The 23,268-nt window shown below is 41.7% G+C and overlaps 1 protein-coding gene across 1 annotated transcript in view; it reads left to right on the top strand.

Annotated features, from left to right (window-relative positions):
• Positions 1–2,920: 2,920 nt before the first annotated feature.
• Positions 2,921–23,268, top strand: part of cpt1a2b (carnitine palmitoyltransferase 1A2b) — an 82,240-nt gene continuing 61,892 nt past the window's right edge. Inside the window, exons 1-3 of the mRNA XM_050069330.1 lie at positions 2,921–3,077; positions 14,942–15,084; positions 18,618–18,757. Coding sequence (XP_049925287.1) covers positions 14,944–15,084; positions 18,618–18,757 — 281 coding nt within the window. The 5' untranslated portion in view covers positions 2,921–3,077; positions 14,942–14,943. The remainder of the gene's footprint in view (positions 3,078–14,941; positions 15,085–18,617; positions 18,758–23,268) is intronic.

Below are 23,268 nucleotides of genomic sequence, written 5' to 3'. Positions count from 1 at the left end.
TGAATCTGGGGCGCCGTCAGCCTCCATTAGGTGGAGTTGTGTTGCTACCTCCTCTCCCCTTGGATCTCTGCAAGTGATGTGAGGACTCTAAAACTTCACCTGAGCCTCCCTCGGCATATGGGTGAGTAGATAATGGCTGAATTTTCATTTTTGGGTGCACTATCCCTTTAAGTCTGACACTTAAGGCTTAATTTCTTCTTAGCTGAGGGATGTATGCAGTTGCATAGAATCCCTTAAAACAATGGTTCCCAGCTGGTGGGTCGTGGTCCAAAAGTTGGTCATGGGCCCATTCGGAGGGGAACACAAGTGACTCACATATGTGTCAAGTTTGTACAAAAAACAACAAAAAAAACACTTAATTTTTAAGTACAGTAAGTTTCAAGCACAGAGCTTTTATTTTGAAGTGCCGTCTTCTGCTGTAGAGTGACTGACTAACAGACAGCTACTTGACAGAGACAGGCCAAATGCAAGTGTGACACTGAATATGTTAAACTGTGTGGACCTCAGACTGATGAGTAAGGAGAAATCTGGACCAGTTGGGAACCACTGCCTTAAAACAATTCCTTAGTTAAGGAAAAACACTAACTCATTTACTGTGTTGATTTTACAGCAGGAAAAATTTCCATGGAGATTGTTTGTTTGCTTGGACTCACGCTGTGACGCCTGTTATCGTCTCACAAAGAAAAGAAGACAAGAAAACCAGACTGGTCAGAGGAGGAGAAGATTAAACTTCTGGAGGAATACAATCAGAGAAAGAACAGACTACAAAGTAAACACCAGAAAACAGAAAACGACTGTAGGAAGAAGCAACGGAAATGAATTCAGTCAAATCTAAAGTTTAAAATCAAAATCATCAGGTTGTCCTGGTCACAGAACACTCTTCTCAGGGTGTGTGGGGTCATGTTGCAGTTAAGATAAAGTCCCAGGTACCTTAAGTGTTTTGTTTTTTTATCTTCCTTTGGTTACCAAGGTGCTTTGTGCAACAGTTGAGGGATTCCTTAAGTATGAGAGCAAGACAAGGAGAACACTATAAATAATTAAGTGAAGATTTTAAGGCAAATCCTTAAGGAGAAGGAGAATTTTATTTTGAGGAAACCTTAACTAGGACCTTAAGGAAAATCTTAACTTAAGGTGTTTTGTGCAACAGTTGAGGGATTCCTTAAGTATGAGAGCAAGATGACGAGAACACTATAAATACTTAGGTGAAGATTTTAAGGCAAAACCTTAAGGAGAAGGAGAATTTTATTTTGAGGAAACCTTAACTAGGACCTTAAGGAAAATCCTAACTTCAGGTGCTTTGTGCAACAGTTGAGGGATTCCTTAAGTATAAGAGCAAGACGACGAGAACACTATAAATACTTAAGTAAATATTTTAAGGCAAAACCTTAAGGAGAAGGAGAATTTTATTTTGAGGAAACCTTAACTAGGACCTTAAGGAAAATCTTAACTTAAGGTGTTTTGTACAACCGGCCTCTGGGTGATAAGAACGACCTAAAATGACAGTAACCATCATCGGGAAAAATGTATGTGACGTGCACTTTGAGTTTTCAGTCTGGCCCATGTCCCATCAGCCCGCTCTCTCTCTCTCTCTCTCTCTCTCTCTCTCTCTCTATGGGCCCCTCACCTCGGCCCCTGTGCGACCGCCCTGCCTGCACTGTCCATATTTACTCCCTGTCTTTAACATAGCATGGCTTCCTCTCTCCTTATATAACCTTTCCCTCTCTGTTGACTGACTCGTCCTCTGTCACGAAATCTGTTCCAACATGCCAACGACCAGAATTTAACTTGCAAGCAGGTCGGCTGACTTCATTCCCCGGCTTCCTGTTTTCACTCTGAGCTTCTGCTGAGCGTCAAAAATATTCAGACGATCATTATTCTGATATCAGAGTGACACATGGGCTGCTGAGAGACATCGAGCTGTCGGATCTAGATCAGCATGTATGAAGAGAAAATGTTCAGAATGAATAATGTTGAAGAAGTAAATGAAATGTATAAACTTAACGGTGTGTGGTCAAAAAGCTTGTTAAGGGAGTTCGGGTCACGCTGGTTACTCCTGACTTAAGTTCACAACTCTAAAATCCGTCATAAGAGATCAAGTGCAGCTATCGTCATCATGACTATTCTCTGACAGACTTATTTCAGTGTTCTGGGAGGTTCCTCTCGTTTGTAAAACACGTAGGTGAAGGGATAAGAGCAGATGAAACACGCTGAAGCCTGTAATGACTTCCTGTTGTGTTCTGTGTCAGTTATAAATAAATCTTTATGTTTATTAAACATTATTTTCTGAGACCTGATCAGACCCTGAACCCTGAGGCCTCATGAGGTCAGAGCAGGACAGCTTCATATCCTCCATGTGCTGGGAGGCGGGTTTCCATGGTTGTAGTTTCCTGCAAAGAGAATAAAAAGTGAAGAGGTCTCACTCTGACTCTAAAAGTGTGTCCTTACATAAGCTGTTTCATACAGTGAGAGGTGTTGATGGAAACTCAGTGGAGGTATTGTAGTGGCCCCTCTGCTGTAACTCTGGGGGCCCCTATCGGGGTCGCAGACCTCCTGTTGAGGACCCAGGATTTATTTCTGTTAATGTTCTTTTTATGTGCTGTTAAATAATGTTGTGTAATAATGCCGTCAACACAATCAAATATCTAAAAAGAATATGATAATATTGTTTTGGTGCATTTTTGTTTAAAAATCCTTTGTTTGTTTTTCTGCTGTTGAATATCAAACTCATTGTGTTTGTTCCTCGTGTCAATAAAAGAAAAACTCGATTCTGAATGGCGGTTAGGTTTCCAAGCTGGTAACCACTGCGCATGCGTCGTCACTTTTACTTTTGCCGCCTACATTTACACAGCCACAGCTCAGCCCTCTGTGTTTCTCCCCTCAGAGTGAGTCCTCCTCTCAGACAGAGACGATCTGTGTCCGCTGGCGGCAGTGATAGCTGTAAGTGAGTGAGTGAGTGTGTGTTTGTGTGTGTGAGCTCAGCTCGGTGCAGCAGCAGCAGCAGAAGAAGAAGAAGGGAGGGGTGCACAGTCTGCACACAGACGTTTCTGGATCAACCGAGAAGCTTCAAACATCTTGAGGTACATTTATAATCTGATGAAATCTGATCTCATCGAGCCGCTGCACAATTTTACCTCTTCATACGTCACGGAAATGTGTGTGTGTGTTCGCTTTGTGCATGGTGGGGTCGGGAGATGTTGCCGAGCATGAATGGACCACTGTGTGTGTGTGTGTGTGTGTGTGTGTGTGTGTGTGTGTGTGTGTGTGTGTGTGTGTGTGTTACAGTAGGCTGTCTGCAGAGATGCTAACACACACTGGAGTTTCACACTGTGTGATTGTGTGTTTGTTGTGTGTTTCCACCCACCCACACACACACACGCACTGAAACATGGTGATGATGATGATGATGGTGATGAAGAGCTCTGAAACTATTTCCTCAATGGAAACTGGTGAACTGGTTTGAGCTCCACGCGACTGGTGAAGGCACTTGTTGAGGGACTGTTGGTTATTAATGAGGAGGAGGAGGGTGTGTTTATAAGTTACTGTCCCTGAGTCTCCACCCAAATGTCTTATTAGGTTTTAAAGACTCACTCTGTGGTGTTGAGTTTGAGCCAACGCTTTATTTTGAGCCACATTTTAAACAAGATGAAAATGAAAGTGATTTTAATGAAGCATGTCTGTTTTAAACTCAGTTTAGTTTCTGTCTCACATGATGTGTCCACGGACTGTAGGAAATTTGACAATCCAACAGTTTCTGGCTGTGGTAAGTGTAGAAAAAGAAAACATGCGGCAGATTTGGAAGTCGTGTTTTCCTAGAAAATCTGCAAAAATCTTTTTAAATCAATTATGTCACAGATTAATATTTAATATTTGTTATTAACAACAGTGAATGTATGTACTTTTTTTACTTTGATAAAAATGGTAAATCTATTATCTTAGCATCGCTTCCTTTACCATAAAAGGACAAACAACCATAAGAGAGCAAAAAATATACTTACAATATTATGTCAGTATATATATATATATATATATATATATATTGGATTTAATTTAATTAAAGTTGCAGCAGTTTACCAGATTCACGATGGAGTTCTCAACAGGCCTAAAACATTACAACCTAAACTGAACTGACCCGTGTGAGTCGAAACTAAAGGCCCTGACACACCAAGCCGACGGTCGGCTGTCGACCAAAGTCGGGCCGTCGGTGAGCGTCTGTCAGTCTAGTTTTTGCGGTGTGTCCCGCACCGTCAGCACTTTGGTGTCTGCGGCTTTTCGGCCGATTGAGCATGTTGAATCGGTGGCGGTGCTTGTCGGTGAGAGAGATCACTCTGATTGGCTGTTCAGGTTTTATTTCCTCGCCCCTGTAGCGAGTGAATCTGCCTGTAGTGAAACCGGGGCTAACCGGTGCTTCCTCCTCAGGCTCCACTTCACTCAGCTGCCCGACAGACCCGCTGCTTCTTCCCACTTTAACCTGAATAACAAACCGGAGCTAGCTGGGAGCGGCTAGCGGAGCGTTAGCCGCAGCATGACCGGAGGGAAGCACAGCCAGTTAGCCTCCGCTAGTCTCTGAGCTAGCCCCGGCTCTCCGTTTGGATCCAACCGGAGCACCGAGCCCTGGTTTGTTATTCAGGTTAAAGTGGGAAGAAGCAGCGGGTTTATCGGGCAGCTGAGTGAAGTGGAGCCTGCGGAGGAAACACCGGGACCGTCTGGATGTAATAGTCCGTGGAGGTGCTGCGGTGCTCGGCTGCACAGATAGGAAACCCCTCGGCTGACAGGATGTACCACTCTCTCACTCCGCTCTCTCTCACGCAGGCGCAGAACGTACGTGCTACTTGGCCGTCGGATGTAGTCCGTGTAGTGTGTTCAAATGCAACTGACACAGGGCGACGTGAGGCGACGTAGACGACGCAACAGTTAGCTTTTGTCGCCGCTAGTTCTTTGATGTCGGTTTGGTGTGTCTGCACCTGTAAACCCGGTCCATCTGAGATCACAGCATAAAATACTGAACCTGAGACCGACCAAACAAACATGGTTCCAAGTTTCAATTATAGTAGAAAAACTTTTGTTTTCATTCCTTTTAAGGATCGTTCTGACTCGCGCTAATAATAATTCTGTAATACCGTGAAACTGTGATAAATCTACTGTAAAATAAATACAAAACACAACCATTTAAATTTGTACACCCCTCCCCGAAACCAAAATACAAACACACAAGTCCCTACCCAATCCTCAAAAAAATAAATAAATTTAAAACAATTTTCTTTTGTTTGTTGCTGACGTAAGCGTTTATCACGTATGATGTGTATAAAGATTGTTGAAAATTTTTAAAATCCAACAAAAATGTCTGTTTTTACAGTTTCTATCTGTGAAAAATGGTTTAATTTTGGTGAATTTTAAAGAAAACATGTTTGCTTATCTTCAATATGGAAACAAAATACAACTGGACAAAGAATCTCAACTTTATTTTAGTCGTTTTTAAACCAAAAGAAAAGGCTTTAAACACAAACTTCCAATAAAGATGGTTCCAAGTTTCCATTATAGTAACAAAACTTTTATTTAATCTTCTGTTTTTGTTCCTTTAATGGTCACTCTGACTGATGTTAATAATAATTCTGTAACGATGTGAAACTGCCATAAATCTGCGGTAAAATAAACCCAACCATTTAAATGTGTGTGCCCCTCCCCTGAACCAAAATAAAAAACCTCAGTCCCTACCCAGTGCTCAAAACATTATTTAACATGCCTCCCTCTTTTTGCACCACCTCCTCCACCCTCACAAATAACCAACAGTCCCTAACGTCACTGTGTGTTGTTACTTACAGTTAAAGCTCAGTAACTCACTGAAGGAGAGACGTCAGCGTATATATTCATGTCAGAGCATTTTCTAATAACGGCTCTACACACTGAAATAGAAATATAATGCTGGTGAGACAGAGTTTAAGAAAGCAAACAAACAAAGTGGTGAAGGAGCCAAAGTGATTTCAGTTTAACCTCGACTCGTCGTCACCTCGACTAAAAACTCTACAGGCAGTTTATTCTTCATCACACTGAGTTTTAGTTAAACTTAATATGTGAATATGTTGTGTGTACAAGTCCATGCACTTTGTTTCTTCCTGCCACCATCGTGTCCTCATGCTGAAGCTGAGTGAGTGAGTGAGTGAGTGAGTGAGTGAGTGAGTGAGTTCATATCTGCCGTTTCACTCCTGCAGGAAAAACCAGTTTGACAACACGTCCCGCCAATTTATTATCAAACACTAATTTGTAGCTTCACTAGATTCAACTAAATGACTTGTGTTAGCTTTATATGTAGCCGAGTTAATGACCTGTTTTTGTCGTGAATTGAATTACTGCTGCATTTGTTCACGTTTATCAGCTCAGTCTTTGTGTTCTGGCTGCTTACTCACACAGTGATTAAAATCCAGAGCACATGTTTCAGCAGAACGAGATCTAGTGGCGTCTAGCATTGAGGATTGCAGATTCTAACCAGCTGAAACTGTGAATTCCCTCAGTGTTCATTGTTCAGGAGGTTTTAACCTGGAGCCGAATTATCCTCAGAGGTCTCCTCCTCTGCAGAGCAAACAGAGCAGCTGATTTAAACCAGTAAAAACACTGAATAAACCAGTTCATGTTATAAATCAGTGTTTCTGTAATGATGTTTGGCTTGTCAGAGATGGGCCGTTCTCCCGGCACCTGCTGACATGTGCTCACCTTTTCCTCTGATACCTTAAAGGGACAGTTCAGATTTTTTGAAGTGAGGTTTTATGGGGAACTTATTCATAGTCAGAGTGTCACATATGGTGGATGTCAGTCGGCACACCATCAGGAGTCTGATGTGGAGGCTCAGCAACAAAACTGGTGTCAGCTACTTAGTAATCAGTATCAGTTTAAGTGTGCACTACAGTAAGAGTATTCTCACCGCTTTACATTTCCGTCACACAGCCTGCTCCCCCGGGGAAGCCTTTAAATGCTTCAGTTCAGTTTTTTTGCATTTTGAGGGACATTTCTCACCAAGTTGCTCAGTGCCTTCTCCCCATGTTTTCAAAAGATTACACCAATTTGCTCAAAGGTTTAAATACTTGCCAAACATGCCGGTGTTTCGTGGCAAACTCTGCAGACACAGACAAGGACCCACTCCCTGTGTGGATATAAACTAAAGCCTGACTGATACCGATACTTCCTCTATTGATATGTTAGCCAATATGTATGTATGTTATGCAGTTATCCCTCAAATACGATTATCAAACACCCGTGACAAAGATGTGTGATGTAAGCAGAATATTTTACAGTTTAACAATAAACTTTATTATCAAAGATGACACCAGCGCACTGAAACCGTGAATAAACTACTGCTGCATTATGTTCTGTTAAAAATAAACTTTTCATATCAGTGCTCATTGGACAGCATATACACTGTTACCAATGTATCTGTGATTGGACAATATTGATAAGATACCTGAAAAAATGTTGATAAAATGTTAAAAAAAAAAATTATTCAAATGTCGAAAATATCAATTAAATGTCAGATAAATATTAATAAAATGTCTGAAAAACATAATTAAAATTTTTGAAAATTTTTTAATTAAATGTCCGAAAAAAGTTAAGAAAATGTAATAAAAAAATAAAAAATTAAATTAAATTTTTGAAAAAATGTTAATGAAATGTTATTAAAACGTCTGAAAAATGTTATCAGAATTTCAGAAAATATTAATAAAATGTCAGATAAATATTAATAAAATGTCTGAAAAACATAATTAAATTTTTTTTTGAAAAAATGTTAATTAAATGTCCGAAAAAAGTTAAGAAAATGTAAAAAAAAAAAATAAATAAATAAAATTACATTTTTTAAAAAGGTTAATGAAATATTACTAAAACGTCTGAAAAATGTTATTAAAATTTCAGAAAATATTAATAAAATGTCTGAGAAACATAATTAAAATGTCCGAAAAATATTATTCAAATGTTGGAAAAAATGTTAATTAAATGTCCAAAAAAAGTTAAGAAAATGTAAAAAAAAAACCCATAAATAAATAAAATTTTTGAAAAAATATTACTAAAATGTCTAAAAACGTTATTAAAATGTCAGAAAAATATTAATAAAATGTTCCAAAATATTAATAAAATGTCAGATAAATATTATTAAAATGTCCGAAAAAATATCATTAAAATATCAGAGAAAAAATTAAAGTTTAGAAAATGTAAAAAAAAAAATTATTAAAATTTCCAGAAAAACTAATGAAATGAAATGGCTGAAAAATGTTGATAAAATATACAAAAAATATTACTAAAACATCTGAAAAATATTATTAAAATGTGTGAGAAAAAATTATTAAAATGTCTGTAAAAAAGTTGGTAAAATATGAAATATATTGGTTGAGCTGTAACATAAATGACTCATTCTAAGGTAAGGAAAACACAACAATTCGTATTTTCTGGTGATTATACAGGACAGAAAACAGAGTTATTATATTATATGATATTTCATATTCCCCTTAAATCCAACACACTGGACCTTTAAGCGAACATATCAGTATTGTTTTTCCATAGTAAAGAGTTAAAGTAGAAATAATCAAGTGTTTCTTTTTCAGTGATGTTAAATCACTGCTGGTTGTGTTTCTATCTGTTCTATAGGAGACACTGCTGTTGGGTTGTTTATCAGCTTCTCCTTGGAGACACAATATTTGCAGCCTAAATAATGAGCCTGTTACCACAGCAACAGTTGGATTTAGATTAGACGCTCCTCCTGTGTCACCGACACATTTCAGTCACAGAGCGAATCAAACATGTAACGTAGAAGCTGCAGGAATCAGTCAGCTGCATTAACAGTCGACTCAGCTGAAGCTCTCTGAGAGATAACGTTACAAACACTCAGTCATCAGTCTGTTAATAAATGTTTTGGGTCAGACATGATCTCACTTTATTTATCCTCCCAACAAACATTAAACAAACCTGACATGAGTCAGAAAACACCAACATACACACCTGTATCTGTTCATACCTGCTGCTGCTCTGCAGAAACTCTTCTAATCATCTGGATGGAAACAGTTTGTCTGCTGCAGGATAACAAACTTGTCGTGACTCTTTTTCTTACTCCAAACAAAGGTGGTGGCCGAAAATGACTTGTATTCTCGCTCACTTTGTGCACCATGAACCAAAATGGCAGATTTTATCATGTTACATATTGATGCTGTTTTTCCACCAGTTTATTTTTTTCACACCAAATAATGTCTTAATATTTGGTGTGCACAAAAAACAGATGTCATTTCTGGCCACCTGAGTCAGAAATCCAGCCATGACTTCAGAAACTATTTATAAATGGCGTGCAGTGGACTGTAGATCTTTAAAAGTGTCTTTGAGGCTGTGTTGAATTCGTGGATGAAAATGACCTTTTTTCCATGACAAAAACGAGACGATGACGAGCTATAAATAGATCTCGATAATAAAAACTGAGATGAAATCTGTTTCATTTTCGTTGACGAGATGAAAATGTTAGATGGACTATCAGACATTGAAAACCACGAACAGCCGTGTTTGTAATTATCTTTAAATGCTGGATGAGCGACAGGCTGTAAACTCCAGTAAATAGTCTGCACCAGGATGTTTGGGTTGGTGCGAGTTGTGAGCTGTAATTCAGCAGTAAATAATCAGCCGTGTGTGTCTGACTGTGGATGGTGGAGCTGCTGAATGGATTTGTGGAGTTTGTTAGTTGCAGCGGTGGCTGTTAGCAGCTAGCTCCGCTTGTTAGCTGCTGGTGCTGCTGCAAACTAAACTTTCATCTCTGTCAGAGAAAACTGATCTGAGTTCAGACTGTTTACTTACAGCACAGCTACACTCACAGATAACTGAGCCTCCTACCTGCCTGTCAAACACCATCAACCCACAAACCTTCTCCAGTCCGGACTGAGTGGAGTCCTGCGGGGTGAAGCTGTGAAGTCTGCGAGCGGAGCTAGCTGCTAACAGCCACCGCTGCAACTACCAAACTCCACAAATCCATTCAGCAGCTCCACCATCCACAGTCAGACACACACGGCTGATTATTTACTGCCGAATTACAGCTCACAACTCGCACCAACCCAAACATCCTGGTGCAGACTATTTACTGGAGTTTACCAGCCTGTCGCTCATCAGGCATTTGAACATAATTACAAGCACGGCTGTTCTCAGCTTTTGATGTCTGCAGAAATGTTTATACAACCTGTCACTTTGATACTAATTCTGGTTCATGAGTCAGCCTCACTGGATCAGTTTAAAGATTAAAAACATATAGAAAACATAATGACGGAAAGTCGACTAAAACGTTTTGTATTTGTCGACTACGGAGGATAAAACTGACTAAAATGTGACTTAAACATTTTTGTCACAAGTCTGAGACTAAAACCAAAATAGCTGTCACAGTTCACACTGCTGTGAGGATTCTGGAAACACCTTGAGAGCAATAGAAAGTGTTGTAAATGACATCTGGGGTTTAAAAATATCTCCAGGTGTATATTTTTAGGAGAAGCAGACACTCAGCTGTGTGACTGACTGGTATGTGATGGCCGTGATGAAGATGAGAGACACAAATTGGAGCTGGATTCTGAAAGATGTGTCATGATATTTAGTGACAGTTGCAGTGAGCAGGCAAAGCACCAGGCTGAAACTTGACTGGTGGCGGAGGCATACAGCTGTGGGGCGGCGATTGTAGCTCTGAGTGTGACTGTAAATCATCCAGAGATCCTCCTGAACACACGAACGTTTCGTCCATCTCAGCATCATCAGCTGCACGAGTGTGAGCTAGTTAGCATGCCCACACTCTTCCTCCCACTTTCACTCTCTCTTTTCTGTCTCTGTCTTTTTCAGTCGTCTCTCTGTCTGTCCTTCATTCACTAACACACACACACACACACACACACACACACACACACACACACACACACACTACCAGCTGTATGAAATATCTGTGGGAAGTGCAGATATGCAGCAGTTCGTTAGTTGGCCTGTCGGAGAGAAGGGGGAGAGATGACAAACACACACACACACACACACACACAACCTCACACCGAGCTTACATGCTGACCTACTTTCTACTTGGCTGTAACTGTATAGATGTCATGTCATCGTCTGCCGTGTGCCACTGCCAGGCCTCGTTCATATGTTCACATACGACAGCTGTGCGTTTGTGTGTCTTTTAACAGAGCGGGACGTCTCAGCTCTCAGGTCTTTTTCCTGACACGTTTGTTTCTGCCCAGTCGTCATTCTCTGTTTGTCTAGTAAAAGTCAGCGGTGCAGCGGTGACGAAAAGTTTGTTTTAGCTGGCAGCCCGGTGTCTACGCCCTGAATCAGTAACGCTGGAAGTAAAGGAGCAAAGGAATTCAAAAACAAACCAAGGCCTGTCACATCACTGTCCAATCAGTGACTGATTGGTGAGGCTACACCCTGTCTGTCTGTCTGTCTGTCTGTCTGTCTGTCTGTCTGTCTGCTGCTAAAGGCTGAATGATAAATGCTACTGCACAAATTTCCTCAAGCAAAATTAGTCATTTAAGGTTTCAGAAGGCTGCAGGAAATATCATGAGTGTTCAGGACGTGTGATAACATCGACATGCCTGTTAAGTGATGTTACGGCAGCGATCTGAGTAAAATATGACCGTCTGGAAAAAACCTTCAGTCACTCCAAGTATGAAAACACCCGAAGATAAAGACGAAGACTCAGCTTAATAGTTCTGCAAAGAGAAATACACACCTGTCTGAAAAGTCTTAGATTTTATTCTAGAGATAAATATGGTATGTGGTTTGCTCTGTGCAGTAGTTTGAGCTAAAATATTTTTAACCCAGAATCATGTTAATGTCATGCAGCAGTGTGAGGCTGTTGTGTCAGTAGGCTGTGCTGCAGGAGGCTGTTTGATCCTGTTTGATTCGTGATTTGATTCGTGATTTGATTTCCGTGTTCTTGTTAACATGATATCTCAAGAACACATTGACGGATTAGCTTCAAATTTGGCACAAACGTCCACTTGGACTCAATGATGAATGGATTGGAGTTAGGTGGTCAAAGGTCACTGTGACCTTGAGTCTGTCTCATTCTTATGCAGTGGTGGGCAGCAGCGTCACTATGAGTAAGAGGACAGTATGAAGGACGAGAGGAGACAGAGACATACTAGTCGCGTTTCCATCACAGTTTTGCGCAAAATAAATGCGTTATTTCTAAAGTTTCGACAAAGTACAATTGCAACTTGCAGGTGTTTCCATTAAAAGGTGTTTTGCGTATGAGCCGTAGTTCTCGTAAAATCTCATCCCGCGAGACTCCACTTTGTTTGCGGAAGTATACATATACATACGCACGCTACAGGCAAACGAAACAGAAACGGAGCGGAGTTTAAAAAGCATTCTACTGTAGCCTTTAAAATGTCTTTTTACCAAATTGTGTGGCTGCACTTTAACCTGTGTCTTGATCTGTGTCAACACTGGATAATAATAATTAAAAAAGTTTTATGGCATTCATTCTACTATTATGTATTTATTTCTTAATATTTTACACAGAGTTTTAGGAGTTGAGACATACAACAGTTCATATCCCATCCATTTTTATTTTACGCGCTGGTATCGGATCGGTACTCGGTTTCGGCAGATACCTAAGGTTCAGGGATCGGAATCGGTATTGGGAAGGAAAAGTGGTATCGATACATCTCTATCGGTTGCCACTGCTGTTGTTGCAGTCATCTACAACCGACGACGAAGAGAGCGAGTGGTATTCCAAAGGCAAAGTCCTTATGTGTGGCAGTGACCACGGATAAAGGATTTCTGGGAGAGGATCGTGAACGAGGAATTCACAGAGGACTTGAATGTCCAGTGACGTATATTTGCGAAAAAGTGTTTCCATTACACTTTTGCGATATACTTCTATATCGACACGTCTGAAAAACCACCTCATGATAGCGTAAAAACTTTTTCTCGATATTTGAGAGTTTTTTCGAAATGTAGGTGTTTCCATCACCAGTTTTTTATTGCGATATTTAGGTTTTGTGCATTTCTAGGGTTAATGGAAACACACTTACAGATGTCACGTGTTACCTGCAGGGCATGTTCATGTTTGCCCAAAAAAGAAAACTTTTCCTTTAGTTCTGTTATTTTTATTGTTTATATTACTGTATTTTATTTGTAATGTTTGGTTTTTTTTTAGCAATGATTTTTATTTTAGAATTCTGTTTTTGAGGTAGTGACGGAGCCAGAGAGCCGACTGAAAGAGGCCGAGAGAGAGACATGTGTTAAAGAGAAAGAGGAGAGAGAAAGACGTGTTAAAGAGAAAGAGGAGAGAGAGAGAGGCAGCAACAGGCCGACTGATGATGTCGCGTTATTGGAGGATATGATCAAATGACACAAAGTCTTCAAAACAAAAAAAAGACTAAAGTATGAGTTATTGAGTTACTTTAGCCATTTTCTCGTAGCTTAACTCACTACATTTTCCAAGTAGCTGTTCTTGTGAATGCATTATCTTGAAAAAATCTTGATGGATTTTCTTCAAATGTGGCACAAACGTCACTTGGATCCAACAATGAACTGATTAGATTTTGGTGGTCAAAGGTCAAAGTAACTGTGACCTTAGATCTGTCTCAGTCTTGTGCAGTGTTGGGCAGTAGTGGCAGTCTAACTGATGAAATACTTTCTCAGTAGCGTGGTGGTGATGTCACTACTTTCTGAGTCAGAGAGCTTTTCAGTAGGGAAGTTGATTTATTGACAGTCGTGCCGTAGCGTCCACAGAAGCTCTTTTTCCCAGGAAAAGCTCTGAAGTGCAGCGGACTGTTTTTCTGCGAAGGTCAGGATAATAAAACTGAGGATTTTGGTCACTGTGACCTTGTGTCCGTCTCATTCTGCCTCTCAAGAAGGCCTTCAAGGAATTTACTGAAATTCAGCACAAACGTTGACTTGAATTTGATGGTCAAAGGTCACTGTGACCTCACAATCTTCCCAGTTAGTTCACTGAATCCACTCATTAGTGACACACATTCTCTCCATGCTGTTTAGCTGCAGGTATGAAGCCAGAGCTCGTTGCTCATAAGTAATAAATAATTCATCATGTCAGACTGACGCTGATGGTTGTTCAACAACTGACTGTCCTCAGGCAAATACTCTTTACTGACTGCACGCAGCTCTGAGTTTCCTGAACTGAACCCACAAAGCCACAAAGAGGAACCACTTTCCATCAGTGTCATCATTACCTCTGCACAGTGCGCTCGCCTCGCTGCTCTAACAGTCAGTCAGTCACAGATACAGAGCAGGAATCTGTCCTGATAACCTCTGTCAACCAGCTGACAGTCAGCAGTGTGAAGACATGTTCATATTCACTCCGTAAGGTGCACCTGATGCTTCCTGGATACGCGCTAAATGAATGATTTTTGGACAGAAGCAGATTTAAAATGACAAAAAATAAAGTTGTAAGTCTTCTGATTAAACCTTCTGTGTAACACATTGCAGCGTGAGCAGCTCTCACTCAGTATTCTGGGTGCTGCAGCTCGATCCAGTGACACAACAACATTCCTCTGACACATTAAATTACTCAAGTATTGTCACACAGAGCGTTCATACAAGAGAGACACAGCAAACATACTGCGGTGCCTGCAGCCTCAGAAACTCACTCTTCCACACTGTTTGTGCCACAAAACAAATTCTATACAGGTTAATAAATCCTGTTTGTAATCAGACGTACTCTCTGCCACAGTCCCAGTGAAGTGAGGAATATTTTAAAGCTGTAGGTTTGTAGGACTCAACTATCAACTGTCTTTCTCCAGAGTTACGTACTGTCCCTTTAAGTCATGAAACACACACACATTAAAAAGGAAAAATATTCTGGTACGTTCCGCAGCGATGAGCCGTATGTAGACGTTACTGTCTTAAGTCTAATAAATTGTTTATAATTGATTAATATAAGGTGTGATGTTGGTGTTTACATTTTTGGTCACTTGTGTTTCCATAGCGATGGCGGAGGCCCATCAGGCGGTGGCGTTCCAGTTCACCATAACTCCAGAGGGGATCGACCTGCAGCTGTCCTATCAGGCCCTGAACCAGATCTACCTGTCTGGAGTCCGATCCTGGAAGAAGCGAGTCAGCCGCATGAGGGTGAGGAGACGACTGTGTGTGTCTGTGTGTGTGTGCATCTGTATATTTAGGCCCAATCCCAATACCCCCCCTTGTCCACTACCTCTTAGCTCTTGTCCACTACCCCTTAGCCCTTGGCCCTACCCCTTAAGCCTGATTTATGGTCCTGCGTTAAATCAACGACGTCGCTACGTCGTAGGGTACGTGGCTACGCAGAAGGCTTGCCGTAGCCCCCAGCGTAGCCTGACGTGCACCTCCCCAAAAATATAACTACACGTCGAGGCGACGCAGACCCAGCGCAGACCGAGAGGGCTGTGATTGGTTTGCTTGGTAGCAACGCATTTCCGGTTCCGTATTTCCAGATTGCGCCATCCCCGCCATCTTTAAACATCTTCTGTTGCGATGTAGATGTTGCAGTATTAAGGCCCATTTATGCTCAACGTTCAATACGGATACGGATACGGACGGAGCCGTCTGTCCGTGCTCCGCGTTCATTTCTCTGTGACCGGAAAAGCCGGAAGCTAAACAAAGAATCAACTAGAGACGACGATAACCATTCAGGAAAGGAACGCAGCCTCCTACCGCTCTGGCGGTGAATTGCACCGCGACGAAATGGAGTGACGGAGAAGTTCGAAGGGTTCACGACGGCGTCATGGCAACGACGTAGGTACGTCGTAGGTACACCACAGGACCATAAATCAGGCTTTAGCCCTTGTCCACTACCTCTTAGTCCTTGGCCCTACCTCTTAGTCCTTGGCCTTAGCCCTTGGCCACTACCCCCCCTTGCCCACTACCCCTTGGCCCTGAAAATGAAGCAACGAGGNCACAGGACCATAAATCAGGCTTTAGCCCTTGTCCACTACCTCTTAGTCCTTGGCCCTACCTCTTAGTCCTTGGCCTTACCTCTTAGTCCTTGGCCCTACCTCTTAGTCCTTGGCCCTACCTCTTAGTCCTTGGCCCTACCCCTTAGCCCTTGGCCACTACCCCCCCTTGCCCACTACCCCTTGGCCCTGAAAATGAAGCAACGAGGGGTAGGGGTAGAAATCTTTCCCTAGGAATTGAGACACCACTCACTACGTCACCGCGTCAGTTATGTTCACGCATACGTAACTATTTTAAACAGGAAGCTGTGAGCCATCTACATTTCCAACCGGCATCTACAATGGAGTCTCCACATTAGCTATGTATGAACTTTTTTCCCCGTCTCTTGCTCGGTGGTAGCCATGGCGATGTCTACCCCTCGCTGGCAAGTCAGCATCTGAAATCCCTCACTCCGAAGGGCTAGTTTCATCGTTATGCCCCCTACCCCTGCACGCAAAAAGGAATTGGGACACCACTACCCCTCGTGGGAACACGCAAATGTAGGGGTAGGGCTAAGGGGTAGGGCCAAGGGGGGGGGGTATTGGGACGGGCCCTTAACATGTATGCTGTCATCACTGAGTTAATGTTTTTACCGTAACAGGAAACCTGACATCCAGTTTCATTTATCATAAGAAGTCTCTATGTTTAGGATTTCCTTAATTGGACCACTTTATAGTGTCAATCAATCAATCATCAGATTTTATTTATGCATTAACCAGATGTAAGGTCTGATAATTGGGTTTGAGCTGATGCCATCAGTGCAGTGAGAGGAGGTGTGGGTTACGCTGAGTCATGGTTCCCAGACATGATTATTAGCTCGTGCATATGGTGTCGAAATAATCAAAAAATTAGTTCCTGACAAGGAAAAGTCACTTCAACACCTTCTCAAATCAGAACAGCAACTCGGAAAGTCGGCAAGAATTTTGGCATGACTTGCCGTCTTTGACGTCATACATGCAGAAACGTGGGAGATGAAAGTAAATGTTTGGTTGATGGAAAGAAATTCATGTATTACATATAAATTTCTTGCTCACATGTAATTTATAAGCTCTGTGAGTCTGCTGGCCTGTTCAGGGTGTTCTCCGCCTTCTGCCTAGTGTCAGCTGGGAAAGGCTTCAGCCCCCTGTGACCCTGCACCAGCAGAGGCGGTTCCAGATAATGAATAGATTAATGAATGAATGTAAGGATGCAGGATTTTTTGCTGATATCTGATACGCTAAGTGCCCAGAAGCCGGGAAGCTGGCCATGGAGTTCTGCGGGCGGCACTTTGCGGTGCTTCTGCCCACTTTCTGAGCTCCGTTGTCTCCACCCACAGAGCTCCATGGTTGGCTTCTGACTTCAGGGTGCTTTGCAGTGCTTCCTACTCCTGTCCCAAAATGTGGCACTGATTTAACATTGAATTACATCGGTACTCTGCAGCACTGATGTAATTCTGTTGGTACACGACCCTGCCCTCACACCACCTGACTAAACTCCTGAGCTTCAGCCTGATTGGTACTGCACATGTGTGACTCTCAACAGAGATGAGGAAGAGGCAAAATACTCATTTCTCTACTTCATCATCAGCTGCAGGAAAAAAGAATGTGTTTGTTTATTTATTTTTTTTACCATATGCCCAGTTTGGCGGGTTGCAGGGTTTACTGGCCTCAGGCATCAGGCGATCCTTATTGTTGGGCCCTTCATCTTCTTTGCAGCGTTCATGTTGTTTCAATATTACAGCTTAAATTATTATGAACAAACCGAAGTCGGAAGAACGACTTCCCAACTCAGGAAATGGGGCTATTCGAGGTGCACTTGAACGCAGCATAAATGACAGGACAGACTCATCTGGAAACACTTTTGCAAAGTTGAAAAAACAAACAGCTGTCTGTGGTGCAAACATAAAGATATTTTTTACCAGCTTAGAAATTTTAAAAATGTTTGGTAATTCCTGCAAGACCCCTCTTCAAGTCCCAGATTTATCACAGAGGATTTTACAACCTGTACAACATGTAACCTGTGCTCTGCTTCCACCTGAGGAGGAGGAGGTGAGTCAGGATGTTATTTGTGTGCGGCCTCATCACAGGCTGTAAATTCCCCTCAGTATAGGTTAGGAGTGAAGAGCCTCCCCTGACATGCACTGACATGAATCTCTGGCCCTGCTGGGTGACAGAGACTCAGCTGGTCATACGTGCAGTGAGTGTCTTAAAAACAAGTTTCCTTCTTCACTCGTCCAGGTAGACTGTGCAGGTGAGCGCTGTGACGACAGGCGACGCTCAGACTCACAGGAATGTTTGTTTTTTTGAGTAAAGATCTGAAGGTTTACAGAGATAATAATGTAGCATGTTTACCTTTTGGGGAATGTTCTATATGTGAGGACAGCTGTTTAAACATGTTGGGTTTGAACAATGACCTCACTGTACACACACACACACACACACACACACACACACACACACACACACACACACACAAACACATGCACTGTAACGTTTATAACTGTAACTAGTGGATACAGAATATGTATGTGATGCACTCACACACATTTTGGAAAGACACTTAAATATATGTGGGATTAAATGTAAAGGAAGCGTCAGTGATTTAAATGTTTGCTGTGAACCTAAATAACCTCTCAGCTGTGTTTCCTCGGTGTTAAAGAGCAGAACATGTTCCACTGATCCTGGTGCCTTTTGTTTCTTCTTCTGTGGTAACAGAACAGCGTGATTAAAGGAGTGTACCCGGCCAGCCCTTCCTCCTGGCTCTTTGTCGTCATAGCGATCCTGGCCACCATGTACATGCGCTCGGATCCCAGCATGGGGCTCATCACCAAGATACAGCAGCACCTGCCACTAAGGTACACACACACACACACACACACACACACACACACACACACACACGCTTCCTCTCTTTACCTTCTCAAAGGGACAGGTTATGTTTTACTGATCCACAGTCAGTGTGTGACCTACAGTAGGTGATGTTCAGCTCGCCCCCAGTTTGGAGAAGCAGACACAGAAACTAAGCATATACACTCACCAGCCACTTTATTAGGTACACCTGTTCAACTGCTCGTTAACGGAAAAAGCTAATCAGCCAATCAGGTGTCAGCAGCTCATTAACATTGAGTCATGTAGACATGGTGAAGACGAGCTGCTGAAGTTCAAACGGAGTATCAGAATGATGAAGAAAGGTGATTGAAGTGACTTTGAACGTGGCATGGTTGTTGGTGCCAGACGGGCTGGTCTGAGTATTTACTGGGATTTTCAGCACAACCATCTCTAGGGTTTACAGAGGATGGTCCCAAATAGAGAAAATATCCAGTGAGCCAAAATGCCTTGTTGATGCCAGAGGTCAGAGGAGAATGGCCAGACTGGTTCAAGATGATAGAAAGGCAACAGGAAGTCAAATAAGCACTGGTTCCAACCAAGGTGTGCAGAAGACCATCTCTGAAGCAACAACACCTTGTCCAACCTTGAAGCAGATGGGCTACAGCAGCAGAAGACCACACCAGGTGCCACTCCTGTCAGCTAACAACAGGAAACTGAGGCTACAATTCACACGGGTTTTCTCACCAAAACTGGACAATAGAAGATTGGAAAAACCACATTCAGATGGAAGCATGGATCCATCCTGCCTTGTATCAACGCTTCAGGCTGCTGCTGGTGGTGTAATGGTGTGGGGGAGATTTTCTTAGTACCAACTGAGCATGGTTTAAACACCACAGCCTACCTGAGTATTGTTGCTGACCGTGTCCATCCCTTTATGACCACAGTGTACCCATCTTCTGATGGCTACTTCCAGCAGGATAACGCACCATGTCACAAAGCTCACATCATCTCAAACATGACAATGAGTTCACTGTACTCCAATGGCCTCCACAGTCACCAGATCTCAGTCCAATAGAGCACCTTTGGGATGTGCTGGAACGGGAGATTCTCATCATGGAGCAACTTTGTGATGTCATCATGTGTCAGATGTTATTTCTAACTGTGCAAACAGACCTGAGTTTGTTTAAAATGTGTGAAAACACCCTCGGGTTCTTTGGTTAACTCATTGTATAAATTCAAACTCTAAATAAATGCAAACACTTAGAGGCGCGAGACTGGAGAACTAGCACCACCACTAGCCATCAGCTAGTCTTGCACAAGTTGCCATGTAAACACAGCACGCCTGCAGGCTAACTGACCACAGTGAGAAATGATGCTATAAAAGTGGAGTAAATTATGTCTTTTCAAGTCAGTTTTGCATGCTGCAGCTTCAGGGCACTTGGATTACGACGGACGAGCCGTTTTTGAAATGCATTAGTGGAGTTTTATTACATTTTCAAAATGTGGGTTCCATGTAGAGATGTACCGATAACAGTTTTTCCTTCCCGATACCGATTCCGATCCATGAACCGATCCGATACCAGCGCATAAAATAAAAATGGATGGGATATGAATTGTTGTATGTCTCAACTTCTAAAACTCTGTGCAAAATATTAAGAAATAAATACATAATAGTAGAATGAATGCCATAAAACTTTTATTATTATTATTATATTATTATTATTATTATTATTATCCAGTATTGACACAGATCAAGACACAGGTTAAAGTGCAGCCAGAAAATTTGGTAAAAAGACATTTTAAAGGCTTCAGTAGAATGCTTTTTAAATGCTCCGTTTCCGTTTCGTTTGCCTGTAGCGTGCGTATGCGTAATGACGTGAGGCATTATGTGATATCGGATTGGTCATAGGCTGTACTCGCTGATACCCGATACCGCATTTTAGGCAGTATTGGACGCATTTCAGATACTGGTATGGTATCTGTACAACTCTAGTTCCATGCATTCCAGCTACACTTCCAGCACAAGTGTAGCTGTTATTCCAGCTAGCTGTTATCCTCTGATACCCCGAACGAGTTTTGTGGATTAAAAAACTACACTGGACGGCATGAGGGTCAGTAAGTACTATCTGTATTTTCACTCTAAAGTGGCCATTTCCTTTACCTCCACAAAGTGGTCGCTATTCTTCCTTGGGTCCACTCAGAAACCATTAAAAATACATCAATTTAAAGTCACGCAGTATCAGTGAGACGATAACACTGAATATCAGTCCAAAATGAAGACAAAAAGAAGGAGTAAAAAACAAACTGTCACAAACTCTCTGTACCAAATAAAGTAGAGCTGCCAAAACAAACTGCACATGTGATTTAACAATTTTAGTTTTAGTGACTTCTTGAAGGAATATCTATTATTAATCTGTATAATGCTGGCAGGGAGCACATTCCAGGCTGAGACTCCTCTATAGAGAACAGTTCTCATCATAAAATTTGAAATCTTGGCGTGCTACATCTGCATACCAAATTTCGTGTCTCTATGTGAAAGTTAAAGGTGGGGACTTTTAGGGGGCGCTACTGAGCCAATTTGTCACACCCAAACTTAAAACCAATGTCAGATATCTATTTTCAGCACTCCTGACAAGTGTGCAAAGTTTCATGAGTGTTAAAGGATCCCAAGTGTCCCAAAAATGCGCTCAGAGACGTCAAATAAAAATCATGCTAATAATTCCTTCAATTCCAGTAGGACCCTTGTGACCACCTGCAGTCACTGCTCAGATGACTCTCAGCTGGTAAATCATAATCAGATTTTTTCAACTTCCACATCAGCCTCAGAAATCTAGTACTGGTTGATGTAATGTTGAGACGCTGCCAGCTGAAAGTGAGCGCGCCAGTTTAAAGTTGAGAAACGAGAAGTGAGCAATCTCAACAAACGGCACTTCTTCTTCCTGTCAGCACATCACTCTGAGTCATCCTGTAGTAGAGAGGGTGTGGTGCCAAACCATGACCTCTGCCCTACTTCACTGACTGCAGTTTAATATACACACAACACTGCTGAGTCACTGTCTGCCTCACACAGACACACACCTACCTGTCACATTCCAGCCTGGTGTCATCCATCCTGAGATGAGTCGGTGTAAATGTGAAACGATAAGAAACAAACAGGATGATGGAGACTGTAAACACTGACATGCCCTGCTGGAGGTGCAGCTCCAGGTCAAAGGTCACAACTAGTCATATGACTTTCCTCACGATGCATCGATGGTGAAATTCATGGCCAATACAGATGTTTGAAATCACATTTTTGTTCTGGTTTTGTTGTCATTTCCTCCCCTCTTGTTCCTTGGAAACAAAGAAATCGTCATTATGAGCAAAAAACTGAACTGTTTTAAATTCATTCAGTCCTTCACTACACTGCCTCTGAATGAGCACAGATTCAATAATACACATGAAACAACTTCTATATAACCTTCTGTCACATGAAACAAATATCTTTAAATTTAGCTGCTTCACATAAAAATCCTTTCTTCAGACATGATCGTAACATATGTACATCAGTGTGAGGGTACTGAAAGAAACCAACATGGGGGCTTCTCTTGATGGATATTTGGACGTCTCAGCACATCATACAGCACTTGGGATTCACCAGAGGACCCATGATACCATATTATTGTGATTGCTTAGAACTTAGAAAGCTCTTATTGTCAATGTACAAGTACATCGAAACCTGGTCAGTGCGATTAATGCAAGTAAAAAGACAAATGAAGACAGACAACAAGCTCTTCTTCACAATTATGAAACTAAAATAGATACTAGAAAATGATGTTCATGCATAATAGGATAGATTTTGCTCTTAAAAGACGTGTATTGCTCTTTATGATAATGATAAACTTTATTTATATATCACCTTTCATACATGAAATGCAATACAAAGGTCTTTACAATGAGGGCAGTATAAACACAGTGCTTCACATGGAAACAGACAGACTGGACATAAAATAAAGCAATTCAATATAAAAGGACATTTAAAACCGTTTAAAACATGGATGAACTAATTCATAAAATCATAGTGTTGTAAAGCGATAAATCATAAAAAAAATAAAAGTTAGATTTTAAAAGAGTTTCAGACCTGTATGAGGACAACACAGTCTCATCCGACCTTGGAAAAAAGAACAAAGTCAGTGTTTGTTGGACCCATCCACCATCCCTCCCGCCCACCCTACTTGGACTTTCGCCACTTTAACATTCGTTCTTGTCCCGCCGCGTTTCCCCCTGATGCCACAGAGCACAGTTAAACTATAAAGGCGACCGGCTGTGTATCACAGCAACGTTAAAGGATGGCTTTTAATGTCGGTGTATGACGCTGCGAGTCACTGCCCGAGGGCCAGATTTTGACGACGTCAGAGTGAGACCGGGTTGATCAGGAAAGTCAGAGCGAGTCAGAAGCCCTTTTTAAACAGGAGTTGTGCAAATTTGCAGGAAAGCCCAATCAGTCTTTTTTCAGCATTGGCAGTATAAAAACAAAATCAGGGAGTGCAGCAAAATG

The sequence above is a fragment of the Epinephelus moara genome, chromosome 18 (genome assembly GCF_006386435.1).
Source record: "Epinephelus moara isolate mb chromosome 18, YSFRI_EMoa_1.0, whole genome shotgun sequence".
Lineage (NCBI taxonomy): Eukaryota > Metazoa > Chordata > Actinopteri > Perciformes > Serranidae > Epinephelus > Epinephelus moara.
The sequence above is the reverse complement of the archived record's forward strand: the minus strand, read 5'-3'. Positions and strand labels throughout refer to the sequence as shown.